The sequence below is a fragment of the Cygnus atratus genome, chromosome 1 (assembly GCF_013377495.2).
Source record: "Cygnus atratus isolate AKBS03 ecotype Queensland, Australia chromosome 1, CAtr_DNAZoo_HiC_assembly, whole genome shotgun sequence".
NCBI lineage: Eukaryota > Metazoa > Chordata > Aves > Anseriformes > Anatidae > Cygnus > Cygnus atratus.
Genome location: NC_066362.1, coordinates 29612397 through 29636245, shown reverse-complemented (window position 1 = coordinate 29636245; position 23849 = coordinate 29612397). Strand labels below are relative to the sequence as shown.

The following is a 23849-nucleotide window of genomic DNA, read 5'->3' as shown; positions in this document are numbered from 1 at the left end:
AGTCCCGTGACATCAGTAAGAATTACTTGTAAACATAAAACTATGTATAAGTAGACATTTGCAAGTTCAGGATTCTAGTTCTAATTAAATATTTCTATTTGTTCCATAATACACCTCTAAATTTGAAGTGCTTCTTCAAAAATGTGTATGTTGTTAAAGGATCATGAAACTCCTTATGCATACTCACATTGTGAAAACTATTTCCAAACCTGCATTGGCTTTCTTGATTATTTTCTTATTAAATCATTATTTTTTTTAATACCAAAATGTCATGTGATCTGTTCTAGACAAATTTTGAAATGATTTGACTTGATGGAATTTTAAACTGCATTTGGTCAGGCCTTTATCATGGAAAAGAAGAATCTAATTTAATTCTCCTTGGCACTTGCTCCCAAAATTACAGAACAACACAGCAGAATAGTAGTCCCCTTAGCTTTCTTTAACAAACATAATCTGAACTGAAATTAAATCCTGAGACTGTCCTCACACTTTCTGGGAGACCAGGGAAAAGAGAGCTTCACCTTCACCTAATTTCTTGGTGTGCTGCCCAAAATATCATGGGTTCACTTAATTCAATATCAAAAGAGCAGTAAGTGTTTCCTTTTAGATACCTCTCATGTGGCCATACATGCTCAAACAGCAAGACAAGATATCCTTTTGAGCCATAACCTTTTTTTATCTTACTCATGTGTATTTATGTCATATCTTCTCTGCCTAGGCTGAATGTTAATCATGTCCAAATTGGGAAGACTCATGACACCTTTGTTTCATATCACCTCTGTTCTTTTAAACTTTTCCTTTTAGAACCAAAGGAACACATATAAACGTTTGCAAACAAACAAGCAAGGAAGCAAACAAACAAAAAGAACTTGTACAATCGGATATGTAATTTAATATATTTTATAATCCTTTAAGACAATGTAAAAATAACAAAGCCCTAATAATTTGACCATTTTTCCTCTCTTGATAAATAAGGTTTATGTGTTAACACATAAGGCAGTAAATGGATTATCCAGAATATAGACAAAATAAAATTGCCTTACAAGGATGCACAGAATCAGATAAGTAGGAAGGGACATTTGGAGGTCATTTGGCCCAACTTCTTTCTCAGAACAAGGCCAGCTTGGGTTGCGCAGGGACTTGTCCAGTAACATTTCATTTCATTTTAAACTATCTCACAGAACTGAGATTTCAGCAACTTTCTGGGTAATCAATGCACGACTTGCATATTGAAAAACAAACAAACAAACAAACAAACAAAAACCCTAATACCTATTTCAGAATTTCCTGTGCTGGGACTTGTGTTGTCTCTTGCCCTACTGTTATGTGCCTCTGAGAAGTGTCTGGCTCTCCTGTATGCTGAGGACAACCATAAGCCCACCCTATCACCTTCTCTGCTCATGGCTGAACAAGCTGCTTTCTTGAAGGCTCTCCTCTACACCATGTGCTACAGCTCCACTGCAGGAGCCCTTCACAGGAATCCTTTCCCTGTGTCACTGTAACTCTTGAGTAGGGAAGCCCCAAACCAGACACAGTACTCCCAGTCACCAGGCACCAACTAGATGGAAATAATTACTTCCCTTTAATAATTTACAGAAGTATTGGTAGTTCTGATAATATTACTCATCATATTTAATAATGTTTTGCTCCCAAAATAAACAAACATACATTTGTAAATAAATAAGCATTAGTTTGCACATTCACTGCCATATTAATACACGTCTAACATCTTGATATGACATGCAGTAGTATAGATGCTAAGGCCAAATAGTCTTACTTTAGGATCAGGAAACTTAATGACAATAGTAGTGATAACACTACTGTTTTCCTGTTAAAATAATGGAATCAGATAGATAATAATTTCCTGTAATTCTGCAAAATGAATATGAGCCAGCAGTGTGCCCTGGCAGCCAGGAGGGCCAACAGTATCCTGGGGTGCACCAGGCACAGCATCGCTAGTTGGTCAAGGGAAGTGATTGTCCTGCTCTACTCTGCGCTGGTGCGGCCTCACCTCGAGTACTGTGTGCAGTTCTGGGTACCACAGTACAAAAAAGATGTAAAACTATTGGAGAGTGTCCAGAGGAGGGCGACGAAGATGGTGAAGGGCCTAGAGGGGAAGACGTATGAGGAGCAGCTGAGGTCACTTGGCCTGTTCAGCCTCAAAAAGAGGAGGCTGAGGGGAAACCTCATTGCGGTCTACAGCTTCCTCACAAGGGGGAGTGGAGGGGCAGGCGCCGACCTATTCTCCTTAATCACCAGTGATAGGACCCGCAGGAATGGTGTCAAGCTGAGGCAGGGGAAGTTTAGGCTAGACATCAGGAAGAGGTTCTTTACCAAGAGGGTGGTTGCACACTGGAACAGGCTCCCCAGTGAAGTAGTCACTGCACCAAGCCTGTCTGAATTTAAGAAGTGTTTGGACTGTGCACTTAGTCACATGGTCTAAAATTCTGGGCAGACCTGTGTGGTGCCAGGAGTTGGACTCGATGATCCTTATGGGTCCCTTCCAACTCAGGATATTCTATGATTCTATGAAAATAAAATTTAGAACATTATTTTAGTAATCATTGACTGAACTTTGACAATGTTCCACATTCAAGGAAGCAAAAGTAGAAAGAAACAAAAACATTCAGTGGATTTTTAAATGAAGTCCTTGGAAATCTTAACATGAATTTAGGAATCAAAATTCTCTATCCAGTTAAACCATAGAAAAGTCAGCAAAGATTCCTTTGTGCCTTACTTCTATTAGAACAAGTCATTTATGAGATGATAATGCTATAAATTCTGCAGAGTGTTTATCAAAAAAAAAAAAAAGGCATTTCAGGCTGTAACTTTAGTGAAATAGAATTGTAAGGAAACTGATGAAGAGGTATACAATACGTTCAGAGTTCAGCAAATTATATATTTGAATGTAGAGCTGTTCAAATTAGTTAATTACAACTGATGGTATGAATCTGACAGCTCTCTGATCTCTTTTAATATTTTATTAAATCAATCTAAAATTGTTTCAACATTTTTTTTTCCTGGTTTATGTCAACATAAATTATGTCAAAAACAGGTGCATGCTGTTCAGCCTACCGTTCTTTTCACTGTGGTTGGAAAATCATTTAAATGTCCTTGTATTCATAAATATTTGCCAAATATTTGGATTAATAATTCATTGTGCTTGGGGTTATTACATAAAACCTGTTCCATAAGCATGATGACTGAAGCTTTTTGCATAGTAGAATGGTAAATAACAGGAACACTTCCAAGTACCATAGTAAAGAAAATTAGCTGGCAAGCATAAAATATATAGGATTTGACATAACTAAGATAAAAACCGCAGCTTTCAGCTACTTTACAAGTCCTCATGAATGTTTCACTATCAAGAAATAGCATAGACTTAATTGAGAGCTTTTAGTCACAATGATTCAAAAAATTCTCTATTCTGGATGTGCTTAAAGGATATACCAAATTTAGCATCCTATTTACAGTAATTGAGTAACAAAAAGGAAAAGCTTTCTGAGCATATAGTCAGGAACGTTATATAAGGTTCAGAGAGAGCCCTGTCTGGATTGATGATAGCCAGGCTGCTTGAAAGATTAACTTTTATGCATTGATTTAGACTACAATCAGGCTAAATATTTTACTTTCAAAAAGAGTTAGGACAGCCATAGAGAACCTTTTATTCTCTATTCTGCAAATTTAGTTAGTCATGATAATTTAACAGACTGTGAGGCCACACAATCTTATTACCAAAGCAGCTCCTAGAGTGAATTGTCATTCTCAACAGGCAAGCCACCATCCAAATTTGAATCTCTTATAATATTCTCTCAAAAGGGACAAGCATATTACCCTTCATCATCACTCGTAACATATAATGTTCTATCCGTTTTATTCATCGTAGACTTTTACAAGTTCAAGCTGTGTGTGCATGCTATTTACTACTGGCAACTTCATGCTCCATAGGAAACATCTTTTTTCTGATTGTAAACAGGTTTATTTATTTCATTTTTGCCAGTGGCCACAGATAAATATAACGGGATGTCATTGATTGCATATCTGCATTACACATCCTGTTTTAACACAGCTTCTTTTCATCTTTAATATCCAAGAGATAAAGTAGAAATGTCACAGATCCCATAAGAGTCACCAGTCGTCCCATAAGAGCAATCAGTGGTCAGTGGTAGCAAAATGACAGAAGAAGCTGCAACACCAGATAGCAAATTGATATATCTAAGTCCCTGAAGTCATTCCCAGTATTCACTCACTACTATGCCATCACCATTATACTCACCTACATTAGCTTTATCACTGTAACCATAGATAGCTGTTTTGTTGTTGTTTGCAAAAAATCACATTTCATTTCACAAGGCTTGACCATCTCTTGACTTTGGTCTAAACAAAGAAAAATAGGGATTGGGATAAAGGTCATCACCCTGTTACTTTATTTGTCTTAAGAGACTTGAGATGGCTGGTTGGAATATGGGGACACAAATGGGATCACAAAGTCTTTTGAGATCTGGCAGAACTCCCTATGGGAAGTGTGTGCCCTGCCTACATACCTTACTTTGCAATTTTAACAGAGTGCTCCTCAGCACATTGCTGTGAGCTGTTAAACTCTTCCCACCTTTTGCCTTAGCAGCTGCTGCATTTCAGGGGGATTCTTGCACTAGTTTGTAGCTCATCTTCAGCAGATGGCAAAATCATCACCAAGATGATTTGTACTTTTAGGATATGTAGCATTCTGTGTTTACTATTATGCAAGTAATCCAGTACAGTGGAAAGATATCTGCTTCCTCCTTCAACTGTCCTCTGATCCTGCCTTAGAAGGAGAGCATGTGAAACAGTTACTCTCATGGGCTGCAGATCTCTTGGTTCAAACATTCCTTTATTAGAAGTCATGAACTGAACTTCACTAAGAGCGTCTTATTTTAGATCACCTTACTGTTTTCAAGCTTTCTGATTTTGACTATTTATACTCACTAACAGTAGTTACAAAGAGAAATATTGGATCAGTTTAAGATTATAATTATAATAGGCCACACTGTTACTGTTATTAACTGAATTTGCCCATTGAGGGTTAACAGGCAAACCATTTTTGTCTTATATCCAAAAATGATTATGATATATCTCTTTGAATAGCAAATTAAAATCACTCTTTTCTATGGAGTTTTCTAGTCACAGGTTTGTGCTACTGAAAGAAGAAATAATAGGTAAACAGACGAGTGTTTTTCAGTTAGTTTATTGCATGAACTTACAGTACAGAATTGCTTATATGGAGAGTCATAAATAAAGCCATTACAGTAAAGCTTATGAACATAAAATTTCTGTTAAACAAAAAGCCAGACTCAAGTTCAACAGGATTCAGTTTTGAGAGTAAACACGTTAAAATACGTAATTTTAATAAGAAGGGCTAGCATGGGGATCTGACTGAGGCAAAAAAGATATTTTATGACAAGGTACTTAACCTACCTGTGTCTCAGGTTTCCCAGGAAGATAAGGAGGATAATAGTCTTTTTGCCCTTACACTGGATTGTGAAGCTTAACTCATAAAGAGTCTTATCCAAAGCCATTAAAGCCAATAGAAATCTCTCATTGACTTTAATGAGCTTTTGTTCAGGTCCTTTACCAGTCAGTTGCAAGACTGCCACTAACTTTAAACCCTGATTTTATAAAGCTGTTTCATATGCTCAGTTTGGAGGCATCTGGAGAGATAGAAATGTAGCAATAAGAGTCCTGGATTTACCAGACAACTCTCCATGAGATATAATTGAATGGTTTTATATATTTGCTATTCACTGCATATGTACACATCCAAGAATACATATAAATCAGTTATTGTATGCATTTACTAATAACTGTTCTCAGGTACCCTTACTTATTGGTAGCATAATCACCTCTGGATGTCACTGCTGGCTGCCAACTCTATGCATCTGATCTGTATGTGTATACAGTTTATGACTCATCCTTTGAATTATCCACAATATCAGATTCAAATTATAAATTGTCAGTTGGTTTGTATGTTGCTTACACAGCCAACATAATGCCAGACAATAACTGACCTGGTACAAACCTCACCATCAAGCTACCTGATTCTTTAAGAAGTCTGAAGCAGCAGAGGAGTTTAATAGCAGATCAATAGTTTACATAAAGTGGCTTCTACATTTCCGAGCAAAGAAAAAATGTTTCCTATACCGTTGAATTACAACCTCATAGTAGAAAGGCCCAAAATTACAACATTACCAGAACTGAAAAGAAAAAGGTGGGGAGTATCATAATTATATAAGCAAGGAGTCATTATTAGACTCCCATAGCATTTAAATAATGCTAAACAAATATCATAAATGCTCAATTTCATTCTATAAGAATTTGAAAACAATAAGAGAGAATTGTGTAGAAATCACTATTCTAGTCCAGATAATTGAAATAAATTTCCAGAAAAATGTAATTTTTTTATTCCCTTAAATATTAGTAAAAAGATCCAAGTTCTCTGAATATTTATTGGCTGCTATTCAAAACCACTATGCTCAGCATTATGAATGGCTGACGTGACATATTTCTAAACCTGAAACACAGCAGCAAAGCAGTAGTATTATGTAAGATCTGCCAATCTGTATTGCACTAAGCAACAGTTTTTCAAAGACAATGTACAATAATCACACTATTTAAAATCACTATTTAATTTCATCGACTACTCTGGAAAGGCAATTAATATTTAAGTTTTGAATATATAGAGTTAACAACATGTCTAATTCAGCACTAATCATACATGTCCTGTTATTTTTGTAACATCAGTTGAGGTATTAATTTTATTCAAAGAAACAACTAAGCAGAAAGGAAATGTAAAACTTTTAGTTAAAATATTTTCATTTTATTTAACACCTCAGGAAAACATCTATCTATACCTTAACTTTCCAATTTTAGTCCTTTTAAAAGCATGCAATAACAATAAATAATAGAATTTATTTTATAACATTTTTATGAGCTAAGTAAAGATAATTTAATTTGTCAAGATTTTACATTTTCGAAATCCATCTCTCTCTAAAGGTGTATCTAATTTAGATCTTGAATGATCTCAGGGTTGTTGCTTTATCAACCTAAACCATTAGGCCATTACACATGTTGTTATTCTCAAAGAGAAAAATTGATTCTAACATCTGTTCTCAATCTGTTTTTCCATAATTTCCTTTTATGCCCCATGTAACTCATTAAACTCATCTACAAAATATTACTGTCAGACTATCTACAGTATATGTGCTTTTCTATTGTAAGATTGCAAGAAATTTGAGAAGTGGTAGGCCTACAACGTAACCCACCTTAAAAGTATACTATTTTTACTGAGTCTTGCGATCCAAGAAAATATATTTGTTTTTGCAAATCAGAACCGTGATGCACATAACATAATCTAATTTCTAAAGTGACCTATAATATTTCAACAGAATGAGAACAAGGGGTTCATGTCTCACCACTGCACAGTCTGTTCCTTATGACTATTGTAGTCTTGTGAGAGCAAAGGTGTTTAAATTAAGAGCATACCTTCTGAATGGCTTGAAGAGAGTGATTTTAATGCTTTAAAGCAGAACAGAACAGAACAGAATCGTTAAGGTTGGAAAAGACCTTCAAGATCACCCTACCACCCACTAAGCCATGTCCCTAAGCACCATGTCCAACCTTTCCTTGAACACCCCCAGGGATGGTGACTCCACCACCTCCCTGGTAAACCCATTCCAATGCCTGACCACTCTTTCTGAGAAGAAATGTCTCCTAATTTCCAACCTAAACGTCCCCTGGTGCGATTTGAGGCCAGTCCCTCTAGTCCTATCACTAGTTATCTGTGAGAAGAGGCTGACACCCAGCTCCCCACAACTTCCTTTCAGGTAGTTGTAGAGAGCAATGAGGTCTCCCCTGAGCTTCCTCTTCAAGAGTAAGATACCTTACTCTTACTAATACATGTTTCTACTTTCTACAAGAAAATAAGCAAATTGTTTTGCATAACTAGGAACTCTGTCTTACTTTCAGACTTAGAAAATGCTGTTAACTATTTTTAGGTTTTTCATCCAATAATCTTACTTGCACTTGTGCAAGAGATCTCAAGACTGCAGCACACAGAGGGGTACAAAGCGCCCCAGTTATCTAAAATCTAATCTGTGTACAATGTTAAGAACCAGCCATCTAGCGTGCTCTTCTAAATATATTCTTCCTTTTCTTCTACAGCTGAAATTTCTCAACATTTTATTCTTCTCAAGCTAGTTTCCAGCCCTGTGATCTCTTCTGCCTCCTTTTGTCTGTATTCAACAATTGCTGCTCTAATTAAATGTCACAGAAAAATACCTATTTGCAGTTGACCTGTCCGTAATGTATTCATCAAAACAATACAAGGCTCATTCTTCCTGCAAATAGCTAAAGAATTCATTGTCCAAAGCTATCTTAGTAGCTCTCTAAAGGGGTTGCTTCTGTAAGAAAAGTGACATACTATCAGAAGTTAGCTAGCACCTAATGTGAGGTCAAAGCCTTGTGAAGGTAATTTTCTAGTATTTATAAATATCAATGAACTGAGTAAAAATCTCAGGGTATTCAGATTTACCCCAACATGCTACGTTGTATGAAAACTATAAGGTGACTACCTTGAAGATTTAACCATGTATAAATTTCTGTGTGAGATGGTGTAAATGTGAAACCAATGCCTGACTCTTAAAAATTCCTTGTACTCTAAGTCTACACTGGCAAATATTTCTAAGTGAAAAAAAAAAAAAAGTGCTTTTATGACTATGATTTACCTTGGAAACGGAGAATGAAACAGAAAAGGAATAGCCTAGAAAGAAAGGAAAGAGATACCTCCACAGGACAGACTGAATGAAATCCTGCAGGAGAGAACCTCTAAAACAAGATGTCAGAAATCTTAGAAAGTAGTAACAGAAAAAATAATAATGAAAAATAGCAAGTGCAACACAAACACAAATAATAACAATAAAGAGAAGAATGAAGAGAGTAATGGCATCATTAGACTACTCGGAACCAGACAGTAGACTTTTTTCCATCTTTTTCTAGACAACAAGTATAAACAATTGATCTCATCTTCTAGAAGCCAGACAAATTCATAAGCTCCTTGCTGTCATTAATTCAACTAATGCCAGTGGACGACTTCTGTATAAAATAGGTACGAAAGATGAAATAAATCTAGCCTTGGCAACTTACCTGTGAAAAGCACCAGCTTTTTATAATATTAGAAGATAATTCTCCCTTAAACATGTCAAAAAATGCATTTGGAATAGGGCAAAAAGGATTTATAGGATTTGTATTTACACAGCAGAACGCACAGATTACATGACTATTATCTTCTGAATGCTAGGTTAAGTTAAAACAAGAACATGATTTCACACAGAGTAACAAAACCAAAAGCTAACTAAAACTGGAGTGCAGAAAAAACATTTACTGTCTCCCTGATGAACAGACGCATTCTTACCGGTCAAGAAAAAGATCTTTCAGGTTACATTTTGACATAATTCAATATGAAAATGGACCCATAATAAGAAAACTTAAATATTTACTTTGGGGAAAGATTTGAAATATCCCTACTGTCATCCATAGACCAGTTAACAGTTAACACTTGCTAAGTGCACTTACAGTTTCCTAATTCTTTATCCCAGCACTGGCACTAGAGCAAGACAAGCTCCCTGGAGGGAGCCACTCCAAATTGCATCAGCTGGCAACATCCTCAGGGAGCATCTGTCAGCTACAGGGAGCTGGCTCGCCCTCTGCCTACTCCTCCGGTACATCCCTACAAATTTAAAAGCTCTACTCCTTCTTCTTCCATGTGGGGGAATTCAAAGGAGTCTTTGTTACTTTTATAATAGTTAAAAGCAAAGTCAATCGCAATCCACCAAAATATTTTATGAAATCTAATACTTCCCACAAAAAATACTAAGAGCACAATCATGTGGAATTCACACATGCTGTGTTGCACAGATTACCCAAGAGATATGCACTGCTTTTCAGTTGCAAGCTTAAATGATACACAGCTAATTGACTTACCGGGCCAAATGCATTGCTGTCAAAGCTGTGCCCATGGTGATCACCTTCCACCCAAATATGTCCATGGGGAACTTTCACATACTTCTTTTTGTATCCAATGGTTCTAAAAAGAATTGCAAAAAAGGCTAATCAATAAAAAAAAAAAAAAGCATTTTGTTAAGAAAATTCACATATCGTTATTTTGGAATTTGACCTTGGACACCACGAACACTTGCTTAAAAAGAAAAAAACAACAACAACAACAACAACAACAAACTAAAGTCCTTTAGGTTTCAATAATGCTACTCAAGTGAAAATGAACAACAATTTTGTATGAGCTAGTTGCACTATCAGGGCCTGTTTACTAAATTGCTCTGGCAAAAATCACATCACAACAGGGAGTAAAAGACTTTTCAGTTAAATATAATTAAGGAACTCTTATTTCCATATCTGTAGTAACAATTCTTTGAACCATCAGATTTTATCTCAGGTAAATGCCAGTGGACATATGTCATAGTCACATAAAGATATTGTATTGAGTATGCTTTCCTTTCAGGGTAGCATTAGGTACTCCTCAAAACTGATCTGGTATATGTGACCTGGCCTTAGATTCAGAGCTTGGATTACAGTAATGTCTACTATATCCTGGGGGTAGGATTTCTTCACCTGTAACAAGCTAAACAGGATAAACTTAAAGGAAACACCTAGAAGAAGGCCGACTGATGGAAAAAAAAAATGATATTGATGATTCAAGCCATTCTCTACAGAAATTCATGCTGAAACAGTGTCTCAGCATGCAATGATATTACAAAAATGACAAGCTACAGAGTCCTAAAAGCTAAGCTTTGCAGTATGCAAAATTCCTGTATTTAGTTCCTGAGTAGCTGTCATTCTCACAACTGCAGTCTGCCTTCTATCACACACTTTTGTTTTCTTTCAGACAGGATCTGTTATTCTGCAAACATTCATGCAGGGAGGTAATTCTATCAGGGACACTGAATTATTATCATGATGAAGCATTTACAGACAGGACTATAGATAGTGATACCTCTTATCTTGTATTGGGTAACCACATCTGACCAGAGAGAAACAGTCTTTTGATCTAGCTTGCTGCTTCCAGCTGCTCACCTCGTTTCACCACCTGCCCTCAATGCAGAAGGCAAAACAGGAGCATGCTCAAAAACTGAAGAATGTCAGCTGAAGACAGAAAATCACTTTCACCAGCAGATTCAGCTGAACAAAGCTGATTGGGGATGGTCACAAACCAAAATGAGAAAACTGTTTTTTGGAGAGGGGTGGGGAGGGAGAGAGAGTGAATGTTATGAGGACAAGCTAATCAATAGCCAGATGACTGTGAAATATTAAATAAACAAGGAATCCTCAAAAGTGCATTAATAAAGTCAAATAAAAATAATAATCTACTTTGTAAGTCACAGAATCCAAACAGTGCTTTTTCAAACAGCTTCAGAGGCAGCTGAAAGGACAAGGCTGCCAGAACTAAATTCTAATGGAAGTTCTATCTAAGTTTTTATTAGAAGCTGAAAAAATGATAGCCTATTTGTGGAAAAAGAGACTCGACATTTCATCTTTCTTTAGAAAAAAAATCATATTACATAATATTTAAGGCTGAGTTGCTATATCATTTATATAAAAATGCATAACTGTCCCAAGTTGGTAAACATATGATTTCTAAAATGCAAAGAGTCTGTAAAAATTTGATTATGCTAAAATAGCTATTTATTACAATGCAACTACTTTTTTTTTTCCTTTAAAAATAGTCTGGACAATAAAAGTGTTTATGTTTTGAGATTCCATAATGCTTTGTCTCACTAATCATTTATTTTATTAAGTACCAAATGAGAACATATTTTACTAGAAGCATGTGTTTTAAGATATAGTTCAGAGAAGCTGGCCACTAATTCTGTTCTGTCTGATTAGACACTCTGAAAATTACTAAATTAATATCTTCCATCAGTGATAAAGGCAAACAATAGCTCAAAAAATATTTAATTTTCTCTTCTATTCATCTTCCTGAATATAGAACAGTAGATTGTGATGAAGTTTTGTACCTTCACAGACTTTATGTACAAAACTGAATTTCGTCCATGGGTGAAAGGGATTTGAAAGTTAATTCTGCTGACATGCTCGCCTCATAAATGCCAAGAAAATAATCTGGCAAATGTCAGTCAGTGATTCCTTCTCTGATCACACATAGTCTCCAACCCCCAAATAATCTCTTCCTCTATTATGATTATGAAATTATTAACAGGAATGGGAAAATAAAAGCTTTTGCAATAAGTATTTGGAAACAAAACTGGAGAGAATTTAGTCTGCATGGCTAGACCTTGTATTTGCAGAGAGCCTATGAAAATACAAAGGCTTAATACTAGTGTATAGTGTATTCTTTAGGGTCTCAAGCAGAAAATAAATAGATTATAGAGTTCAGTAATTATCATTGGCTCTTTTTATTATTTCTACAATATAGGAAAATATATATTTATTTTCTACTTTTGAAGAAGCCATTGTAAAGCAGAAAATTTTGTTTCAGTTATGCAAAATCCCTGTCTCTTTCAGTGATTAATGAGAAATTATGTAAAAATTCTCAAATTGAAAAAAATAACAGATGATTGCATGCAAAAAGATTTAACTTAGAAGATATAGAATTAAAATTGATAAGGTTAATAAGTGTATTAAGGGAATAGGAAAGAGAAATGGAAAAGAAACAGAAGCAGTAGTTTATCTATTTTAGTAGATAGGACTGATACTAAATCGATAAAGTCCTCTGTAAGCTCTGCAGATAAATGTAAAACCTTCTGCCATTTAATGTCTGGAGTATAAAAATCATTATTTTTTCCCACCTGTAGGTGCAATAGTAAAAGCAATAGTAAAATTTTCAGGATATATCACAAACAAAGTACCTGTATATCTGTGAACAAAAGAGAGACCAAAAAAAATATTTTCCTAAGATAATTCATTCAAAATGTTAGTGTAGGTATTTGCACAGGGCAGTTGCCTGGGGACTTTGTGTCCACTGTAGCAATACTCCTGCAAACACTGTCCTTTGGAAGGCAGGCCGAAATTTAGAAACAGTTTTATTTGAGCCTTTCACTGCATGAATTAGTACCAAACTACAACAATAAGTTCATGTTACAGTAAATTGGATCATCCATTACTTAATATTGTTTTTAATTTTCAAGATAATTTCATTGTTGAATTACTCCACAGCAGATCGATAAATCATTCATGCAAGCCAACCAGGCTTCAGAAAACCATATTCAGTTAATGACAGTAGGTTATTTTTAATTACTGCTGCAAACACTACGTTGACTTTTTCTAAGAACAAAAAAGTTATCGTTTTCTCTCCTTTGAAGGTAGTCCAAATTGTTTCATAATCAAAATTAGTCAGTTAGTTATTAACACTGCCTCTCTCTCACATGAATTTTACAGAAATTAAACACTTTAATCTCAGTCCTAAATTACAAGGAGGAGACCATGTGTGTGTGCCACATTGGCAATATGGCTCTTCCTCTTAATACACCAACTGCCATTCATTTATTTCATTAGTTAAACATGCCAGACATGCTGAAAGGAAACATCACCCATCTTTTTATGCAGTCCTACAAGGCCAAATTCTAACACAAACACTATTTCTGAGAGGAAAGAGAAATGTTGATTGAAGTCTCTCTCTGAAGGATAAGAGAATGCTATGACTTGCAGGCAACTGCCATCCACTTTTCAGATTCAGGACCACGTAAGTAATTAAAAATTACAAGTATAATGATCACTAGTTCTGTGAAAAAAAAAAAAAAAGTGAAAACTCACTTAGGAATGTTTCTAGCACTCTTCAACAATAACAATACCTAAAATCCTCAAGCCAAATATCAAATAAAAGCACCAGGAACCAACACTAGTTCACCAGGAATTTTATATCAACTCATTCTGAGAGGCCTTTGCTATAAAAGGAATGCAATAAATTGTGTATTTTGAAAGCAGTACAAAAAAAACTATTATTTTTCCTTCTAAGTTAAGAGAATACTTCAACTCATTTTTCTGCATTTGCATGTAATCTTGACCTCCGTTAGCTTTCACACATTAAGTATTTAATTAAATTCAGAAGATTTCTGAGTGAATTCTTAAGAGAACAATTTGTGCAAATGGTAATTAACTTAGTATTTGTTAATTCCATATCCAGTTCATTAGCACAAGTTATAATTACTGAACAATCTTTTACATTGAAAGCCTCTCCTGATAAAGGGCAGTCTTTCACTTTCTGAAACATAATATCTTTAAAAAAACCAAACTGTTCAGCATTTTATATTCTACTCATTTTATCATTTTAAAAATCCACTTTCAGAATAGTATAGGTAAAGACATTAAAATACCCAGATTTTCATACAAAGTAGTCAAGCACCTGTAAAAACCTATATTGATGTGTGTAAATAAATATTTCAGCTTTTGCCTAGGTTTTTGAGAGGTTAGCAATGACCACCTATGTTACAGTTGCTCAAACCCCAGTTTTGACTACTCACTGTAATAACACTGAGTCTAGGAGAGTTCCATTAATTTTATTGATGAGAATGTAATGGAATTACTTTTAGCCTTTTAGTCACTTTTACAGAAATTTGTCTGAAATTTCATTTTTTTTCTTACATTTCAAATACATTTTGAACTCAATGCAAAGGTGGTATTTTTGTTGGGGTTTTTTGTTTGGTTTGCTTTTTTTTTTTTTTTTTTTTTACTCCATGTTTTAATAGTTAACAGATGTACTTATATCTATCCTTGGCTGAGAAATAATTTTAATCTTGACAGTCAAAAATGAGCTCTATATGGCATTCTAACCACCTGTCCACTAGCAAGAAAAATCTGCTTTTTTAGGATGTGGTACCAGTGCCAAAGCAAGCAACTTGGCTCTGCTAAGTTGGATGAGGAATGATTGCCTTCCACTTGATTCGACCTTGAGAAATCAGAAGGTCCCTGCAATCTCCATACCTTTGGGTGCTATCAGGGAACAGACACTGTAGACAATTTCTTCTGTTTGCACAGGAGATAGTAAACATACACAAACTCTTTTGGAAAAAAAAAAAAAAAAAAAGGAAAAAAAAAAGGAAACCTATATCATGCTAAGAACAACTTTTTCCAAACCACATAAATTGATGTACATGGAAATTTATCACATGTATCCATCTTCATCAACTTCACAGAATGAAAACTAGTAAGATATTCAATTTCCGATGACACCCAGATCCCAAGGTACAAACCTTATTGTAATGTATCATGTAAATTATATTAGTATCACCACAGGGCATTTTACACGTGACACTAAACACCTTCCAGCCCCTAAGAAATCTCTGTTTTCCCTTCCAACAGACACATGCAGCCATCTGTGTCTTTTTATTTTAACCCTTCCCTTACAAGTTCTATATGCTTTTGACCACAAGCTGTTACTTAGTCAGCTGCCTTTAGAAGACAAGTTTATGTGTGTGAACCAAATAAATATTTTGTTTTAAGGCCAGGTTACCAGACTATGCATGAGAGTATGTCAGCAGGTTTGGGAATATGCTTTGGTTTTCTGCAGCTATTAACATTTGCCTCAGAGCTAAAACATGTTTTCCTTAAAAGCTGTAGATCAATCGATTATTGAAATAGATCTGAGTTGAAAATATGCTCTGGAGAAGTGCCGGAGGAGATCCATGTTTGGGATGGACCTCCAAAAGCAGGTAGGCTGAAATGACAGAAACAAGAGACTCCAGACTGGGGAGATTAGGAGCAGTTGTTAAGGAGACAAATGATTCCTTCACCCATACTTGGGCAAATTTTCAACCATTTAAACAATGTAGGTTTCACCTTTTGCTGTGAAAGAGATATTTAGAAGATTTATGAAAAATGAAGACTAATTGACTAGTTTTCTCATTCAGAACAGAAGGACAATAAAAGCAAGTTTTTATAATAAGCGAAGCAATTATGATGCTGAACTTCAGATGGTGTCTCGTTTTTTCCCAGCTAAAGCCTTCTTACCGAAGTGATGCCACAGCCAATTTTGTTGCATCATTGCAGATTTATAAGTCTCAGCGATGGTAACAGTAAATATCTTTAGAAATCTAATCTAGAAGTCATGGCAGATATTTGTAGCTCTCTTTTATTAATTAGATATTTTCTCAGAAAGTATGTTATTCTAAGCAAAATAATTATTTAGTCATTACTTGCTTCACCAGCTTCTTCAAAATTGCAGTAAATCACTTTTAAAACATACAGTATTCAGAAAAATTACCGGATTTTAACTTAAATTAAAAACCAGTCTAACCAAATACTGATATTTACAGTTTTTGTGAATTATCTGCTGTGTGAAAACATATAAGACTAAGTCAAATGTTCTAAAAATGTTGTCGCCCAAAAAGTACTCTACTTTTGTGTTTTTGTAATGGAATTGAAGATAATTTTGATGCATATGTATCAGTGAAGATACGACTTTCAGTGCCATGTTACAAATAGGTACGGAAGCTACTCTTCAAAGTTTAGCATGGATCTTTGCCAAGATAAATTTATCTTCCCCCTCAGAAGTCAGGAGAATATGAAAATATGTACTGTACATCTACTTTTATAACTTTTTTTTTTTTTTTTTACATATGACCTGACAGATTCCTTAATCTCTGAAAGCTTTATTTTGACCTGCCTATTTTTTACCTGCCTATTTTGTAGAGAGACTTAAATTGATGAACGGAAATACACATAACCTGAATCACACATACAATGAAATAAAGCCAGGTTTCTAAGACATATCACTTTAATTTCTGATGCCTGACCGTATGTATTCTTTCTTAATGAACTCCTCTGTTACCTTTAACACCTGTTTGACTATTATCAACATTAGAATGGTAGTTTCAATTTTTCTTAAAGTACATTTTCTTCCATTTTTTTCTGAATTTTCAAAATGTTTTCAAAACAATTCTAAGCTTTTTAATGAGTAAGCAGTTATGGAGCTGCTGTTGCTTTATATGCTTGATGTATGTGACACAATGCACATTTATCCCAATCTGCTTCTCCTTCACATATCTCTTTCTGGAGAAGGTTTTCCATGACTTTGCCCATTCATTATTTTTCCCAAAACTGTAATTTGACTTAATCTTTGAGGATAAATATATAAGATGATAACATTTCTAGGTTGTATTTTATTTTCTTTGCATATTATCCTCTTCACTTTAAAGATATGTCATATATCTAGGGCCTATGTTTTGCCCCTCTTCCAAAACTGTTACCTACAAATATATATGCGTATATATATATATTTATATACTGCATAAGAAAGGACTGTTACACAGGTGCTGGGCAACCAATCTGTTAAGTCAAGTTAAAAAAAAAAAGCTACAGCTAACAGAAATTATATTCTAAATTTTGTGAACAGTAGAGCTGTAGCAGCAGTATCAACCAGCAATGCCAGAGGATCTAGATTTTAAAGTGCTTTTTCTTCAACTACAGTTTTTTGTGTTTACTTGCAATCAGTTTTTGTGTTTCCCCTTTTCAGCCTCACATTGCCTTTCTGTAATCTTTTCAACTCATCCTATTTTCCTTTAGAAATCACTTAAAAGAGCAACGCAGATCACATAGCACTTAGTGGTATGGGAATTCCTCTGTTCCTGAGAGTTTTGCTTACAGAGTCAGAAGGCGTGTGGCTACCTCAAGCATTTAGTATCACTTATTCATGCACGGCAGAACTCATTTTGCTCCCACTGCTAAGAACCATCAACTAACAGTAGTTGCCTTCCCCCGATGACTTTAGCCCTTTTACCTGTATCACGTGTGGTTTCATTCACTGGTCTTCTACACCATTCCCTTCATATTTTGTGCCACTTTCTTTTCACTGTATGTCTTTCATCTGCTCTAGCACTAACAGCAGTCACATTTTATGATCCTTTCCACAGTAACTCTCCTCAACCTTCTTAAGAAAAATGTAATTTTGGTGAAATTTTTATGACTTTAAGGATGATTTCTGCTGATCTGCAATGACCCATATAAATGCAGAATCATAAATGCAGAATCTTTTTTTTTTTTCCTCTCCAAATTGATCAAATGTGTAGCAAAAAACTGTTGAGGTGATACTGTGGATTCCTTGTTCAAGGAACATATTCCTTTCAATGTTCATAAGTAACTTGTATTACTGCCCCCAACTGTGTTGAGAGTATTAGAATTTAAAATAAATATCAGAAAATTCTAAATTTGATATCAATATACATTTTACAATTTGTTCAACATTAGATACTACCTAAAAATAACTGCATATGCTATATATATTTGAAAATAAATATTCGTACACACTTTTACACGAGTCTGTCATTCCTATCTGAGATACTGAAACTACATTCTTTTGTTCAGTGCATTCTCTTAACCAGAAGAACCGTAATTATTTTCAGGATAAATTACAACAAAAACAGAACAGCAATTTTTAGTTGGGGAAAAAAAAAAAAAAAAAAGTGCAACATTTCATCTGTTACATTTGCTTCATTTAAATGACTAACCAGCTTACTGATTCAGCAAAAAGAAAACATACTATATCTCATTTTTCTCTACTATAGCCTTTCACTTGTGAATCTGATTCCAACTGCCAATACTGTGCCCTTTCAAGTTAAAATTATAAAAATTACTCAGTTTGCTTTTTTGATAGAAGTCTCATTAACCATATGAATGTATTCATCATTATCTACTCACATTTCTCTACTAAGTTATATTAAAAATTAACATGAGAGTTTTTTGTTAATATCATTATGATCTATTAACTATATAATATCATAAATTAGATAGATGGGATACTAGGTAGGAGTCATTTAAATTCATTATCATTAGCTTCATAGTTTTACCAAGGTAAAAACTTACTAGTTATTCTAGGTTGTTCAAGTAAAATTACTAAACCCTATTATCGTTGTCAATTTGGAAATTTTATACCAGTCAGAACAGGATAAATGAAGGCCAAAGAAGTTCTGCTATCAAAAAGATTAATTCTTGCACCCAGTTATCTTTTCATTAATAATGAATCAATTGGGAAAATTTATGAGAAAAATTTTAGCTTTAGACGGCTCTGAAAGAGCTGAAGACAGTTGTTTACAGTACTGCAAATTTTATTTTTTTTTCTTTCAAAATAAGACTAAGATTTCACCTGATATGTTTGGACTTAATGACCTACTGCAGCAGTATAATGCCTTTTCCCTCTTAAGGTCATAGATGGGTAAGTTTTCCTCTCAGTAAGCCTAGGCCAACCTAAGAGAAAAGAATATCTAACTTTTTTTGAGATTAAAATTTATGGAACTCAAAAGCCAACTCAACAGTTAACCTCCAGGCTGTAGAATCTGCAATTGTTAAATAAAGTTCTCTACAAAACTCTTTTTGCTTAAACTCACTCTTTTTCTCCTCAGCCAAGTCCTCTGCCCTAGCAGTTCATCTGCCATTTCTTCTGCCACCAAAACTGTCAAGAGAGGCCATAGCCTACCCTTCAGTTACCCTGTGAGTTTCACAGCCTCAGGTTAGGCACCACTGGCCATGTAAGCCTCCCAACAAACGTGCTCTTACAGGCAAGAGGGAGGAGGGAAGGACAGGAAAAAAGTTTGAAAATTCTTTGCATCCTAGGGGCAAAATTATGGCTTCTATCACCATAGAGAATCCTGTTGGCCTAGTCATCTTCTGAGGAAATGCTGAATGGAGACGAGCTCACTCTATCTTATTTATTTTTTCAGAAAGAGCTCGTAGAGGTAGTCATAGCAGCACTGCCACTTTGTCACTGCTAGATGTTAATGGGTTACAGGTTAAACCTCTTACATCAAGATTTCTGTATCCTCCTCACCTTAAGGCAGGTTGAATCCCAAATATTAGGTAGAGAGGAGAGGATGAAGAGAAATATTAAACTGAACTTTTGAGGCCACATCATTGTGCAGCCAGGGAAAATTATGCAGTCAAGGAGAAAAAGACTTTTTTTTTGTACCAACCTAGCACTCCAGACTCTTATGTAAGCAACAACGGTATCTTGGTTCTGTAACACAATATCATTGCATTAAGACAACCAAACCCTTTGGGGTGATCACAGGTCTTTCATCTTCTCAGGGAGGGTGTGCTAGCAACTGGACTAGAACTAGTCTCTTTTTTTTTTTTTTTTTTTTTTTTTTTGCCTGCTCTCTTGCTGAATCACTTTCAATTAAACTTCAACTACCTCTTTCAATCCTCAACTCAGCTCATGAAGGAAGAAAAGGGCACAGAGTCACCATGAACATGCTTGCAGCTTGGTGATTACAGCATTCTGTAGCAATAAGAAGGGGGGTTAAACTCCTCTTAGACTTTATAAGACTTCAGTTGTGTTTTTGACCACATCTATTTTGGTGTCTAGGCTATTTAGGTACCTGGCACTTCTGTCCATGTCTAGGTGCCTACAATAAAGTACCAAGGAACTGCTGGAGTAGCAAACCTCTTTCTGGGGCAGAAGTGGCAGCAAGAAGTCTGCAGTTAGCTGAGATTCAGATGATCCAGTTTTACTGGTCCCACAGAGCCTGAAATAGGGAGCCGTGCTAAACAAAGTACTGTTGGAGCACCATATATATTCAGCGCAGTCCAACCAGTTCTGCCAAGAATGAAAACATACTTTGCTTGGTGGTGCAAAGGGGCCATTCAAAACATATATTTTTAATGTCGTCTTCTCTGCAAAGACTAAAATAACTTACTCAAGACTGAGAAAAAGATCTATGACTGCATACAGTTTAGTTAGTAAAGAGATTCTGCAGAGCTGTACGTGTCAGAATGACATTTGCAAGTGCAAAAAGAAGTTTTAACACATCACATAGAACAGTACTCCATTTGCTGGGTGTTTTTTTTTTTTTTAACCTTTTAAGATCAACTGTTGAATAGCTATCTCAGTTAGAATCAGAGTCTTGTAGACCTGTGACTGCTAAAAGAATTGGGCAATATCTCTGCCTAGCTCCAAATGTACAAAATAATTCCCCACCCACACACCTCTCATACAGAAGCTAATTGTTCTACATTCATTATTGCTTAACACTAACTAAAGGTATTAAAATTTCCCAATCTGCTTTAGGCAGCACAGACAAAATGTGGAAACTTAATTTAGTAAGTGCTTTCAAGATGTATTTTTTTTATTTATGGAAACTGGAAAGCTGTTATTCTATGTACAATGGAAGCCTGAAACTTTACATCCTTCCTTCTTTTAAAGTTAGGGAAAAGTAAGAAAAGATGCCTTTTATTACTTTTCCTTTAAAAGTACATTTTCATTTTTAAAGGAGTCTCCTATCAAACATAATTAAGAAGCTGGCAAGTAAAGCCATTAAAAAAAAACAAACAAACAAACAAAAAAAACCTATGTGATATTGAATTAATGTGTTTTTCAATTATACAAATTATGAATTTTCAAATTCCCAAATATTAAAATTATTTTATTTCAAATATTTAGGAAAAATATTTAATAGTAATAAAGATGTAATAGTAATAAAGAAATCAGACTGATCAGACTGATATTTCATGTGGAGAAAAATCAGGAATAATTGATGTAACCTCAAGGAAATAGAGTTACACCATCAGAATAGCCTTTTTAAATGCAATATGACACTGATCAGAATTTGGGAGATGTAATGCAGAACCGAGAACAATTAAAATTACAAATACCATTCATTACACGCTTTCTTGAAATAAAAAAAGTAAAAAAAAAATAAAATAAAAATTAAAAAAAATAAATAAGAGAAGGAATTGGTTAGTTTTGTTTATTGGTTTGTTTGCTTTCCCATGCGACAATAGCTGTGGTCATAAAAAGGTTGGATGTGCCTGTACTTAATCTCAAAAGCTTCCTCCTAAAACCTAAAAAACAATATGTTTCATATGGCTTCTGTTAAGAGATATGAACACATAGAGTGATCAGACTGCAGAAAACAGTTACTTTTGAACTGGTGATGCTATTTCAGACTGAATTTTGAAATCACAGTTTTGCAAGACTTCATTCTTTGAGGTTTGCCCATCTCTTATATACAATGAAATTCAACCTTGGATTATATATCAAAATTATTTCAAATCATGTTTAAATTTAAAATGACCTATAATATGATCCTCAACTGCCTACAAATATTTTTTAAAAGAAACTTCCAGGTGTGATTTTTTTCCAGCATTACCAGTGTACACCATAGTATAAATTACTACTCTTGAAGTGTCTTGACACATGGTGAAAGTAGTACACATCATTATGCAACTGAAAAACTAAATATAATAAAGCAGTTGTAATACAGACTTTTCTGAAGGAGCATTTAAATAATTCTAAGAACAAACTTTCAAAAGATACAGAATGTCACTTTCAGGAGCCTTTATCATGGAGCACTTCTCAAAATTGGCATTTTGGTTTGTAAAATATTTCAGTTATTTTTTTCTGTTTAGCATTATAAATTAATGTGATTGCAGAGAGGTTTAGTTTTTTTCTTTTTATTGGGAAATGTCCAGTGAGAGATATAGATTTCTTTTATAAAACATTAACTGTTTAATGTCTTCATCACAGCTAAAAAAAATCCTGATCAGCAGGTTAAGAGAAAATTGAAGTAGTCAGAAATGGGTTACTGGGTCCATAACAAACATGAGCTGATAATGTACTGTTGTTGCTGAACTAAATATTACAAAACAATGCACTTAATTCTCATTCACTGGCTACACCTATCTTGTCTTCAGCTCACCATGCTATCTGACCTGGATCCACATACCCCTACTGACACCTGACGGTGCCTAAGGTTCTCGACAATGCCCACGGAGCATATGGCTGAATAACTTTCCTTGCCTGCACGTCTTACCTGTCCTTGGGTAGGGAGCCTGCAAATCTCCCAGGAAGGATCCCACTGTCACTCGTCGATAACCCAAAGTCAGATAATAACAGTTATCTGGATCCTGGTATGCCCACCTTGCTCACTGTGCACACAGGTGTTTACTTGGGTCTACCCAGGGAATAGTGAGGCGTATTTTCTCTCCCTGTTGTCCTGAAACCTCACTGCAGTGTCACATCCCAGGTAATTTTGGTCTAGAATAAAATCTTATGGCCTTCCACAGATGGAAGTCTTGAAGGGTATTCAAGATTTCTCCAAACTAAATTCAAACTGTGTCTATTTGAGACAGTTTGTTAACAAGTTCAAGCAAGGAAAGTTGGATAAAAGAGGAGTTTTGATTAAAATGAAAGTCTACCAATATATTTGCATCTGATACACACATTACTCCAAAGAGACCCCTGAAATAATTTCAGCTAGTAGACACATAAATTACTGAACAAAAGAACTGAAAAAATGCCATTAATTTTTCTTTTCAATTTTTTAAAAAGAAGTATCTCTGATTTATTTTTTATTTTTTTATAACTAAAGTCACAGGTGCCTAATTCTATGATTTCTTCACAATTCTAATTAAACTCATTAATTAGATGATGTTGGTGCCTTCATGCCTGACAGTTAGTACAAACAAAAAATGTAGAGATTGCAGCACACAACAGCTGGTTTTAATTTCTAGCCAACTGTCTAAACATTAACTTAGGATTCAGGTTCTTCCTCCTCTTTCTAATCTTACCCAAAACAGAAAAAGACTAGAGAAGGAAAACTATCACCTCTTCATATTACAAAGTATTTTAACTTAAGTACAGGTGTGTGCATGAACATGTGAACATATACATGTTTATTCAGTTTATTCAGAGGGCTAACATATCCACCTTGAGTTGCCTATATGAGAAAATTCTTCTCTTGCCCTGCAGTCCTGTAAAGCACTCACTAAGTGAGCAATCAGCCAAAGTGAATGGTGATTTTTTTTCCTTACAACAGCTGTATGATTATTTTAAGGAAAAAAAAAAAAAAAAAGCAAGA

The 23849-nt window shown here is 34.9% G+C and overlaps 1 protein-coding gene across 3 annotated transcripts in view; it reads right to left on the bottom strand.

Annotated features, from left to right (window-relative positions):
- IMMP2L (inner mitochondrial membrane peptidase subunit 2) overlaps positions 1–23849 on the bottom strand; it is a 467825-nt gene that overhangs the window by 91035 nt on the left and 352941 nt on the right. For all 3 annotated transcript variants that reach the window (XM_035544188.2, XM_035544189.2, XM_035544190.2), the window contains one exon: positions 10015–10117. In XM_035544188.2, the coding sequence (XP_035400081.1) occupies positions 10015–10117 (103 nt within the window). The remainder of the gene's footprint in view (positions 1–10014; positions 10118–23849) is intronic.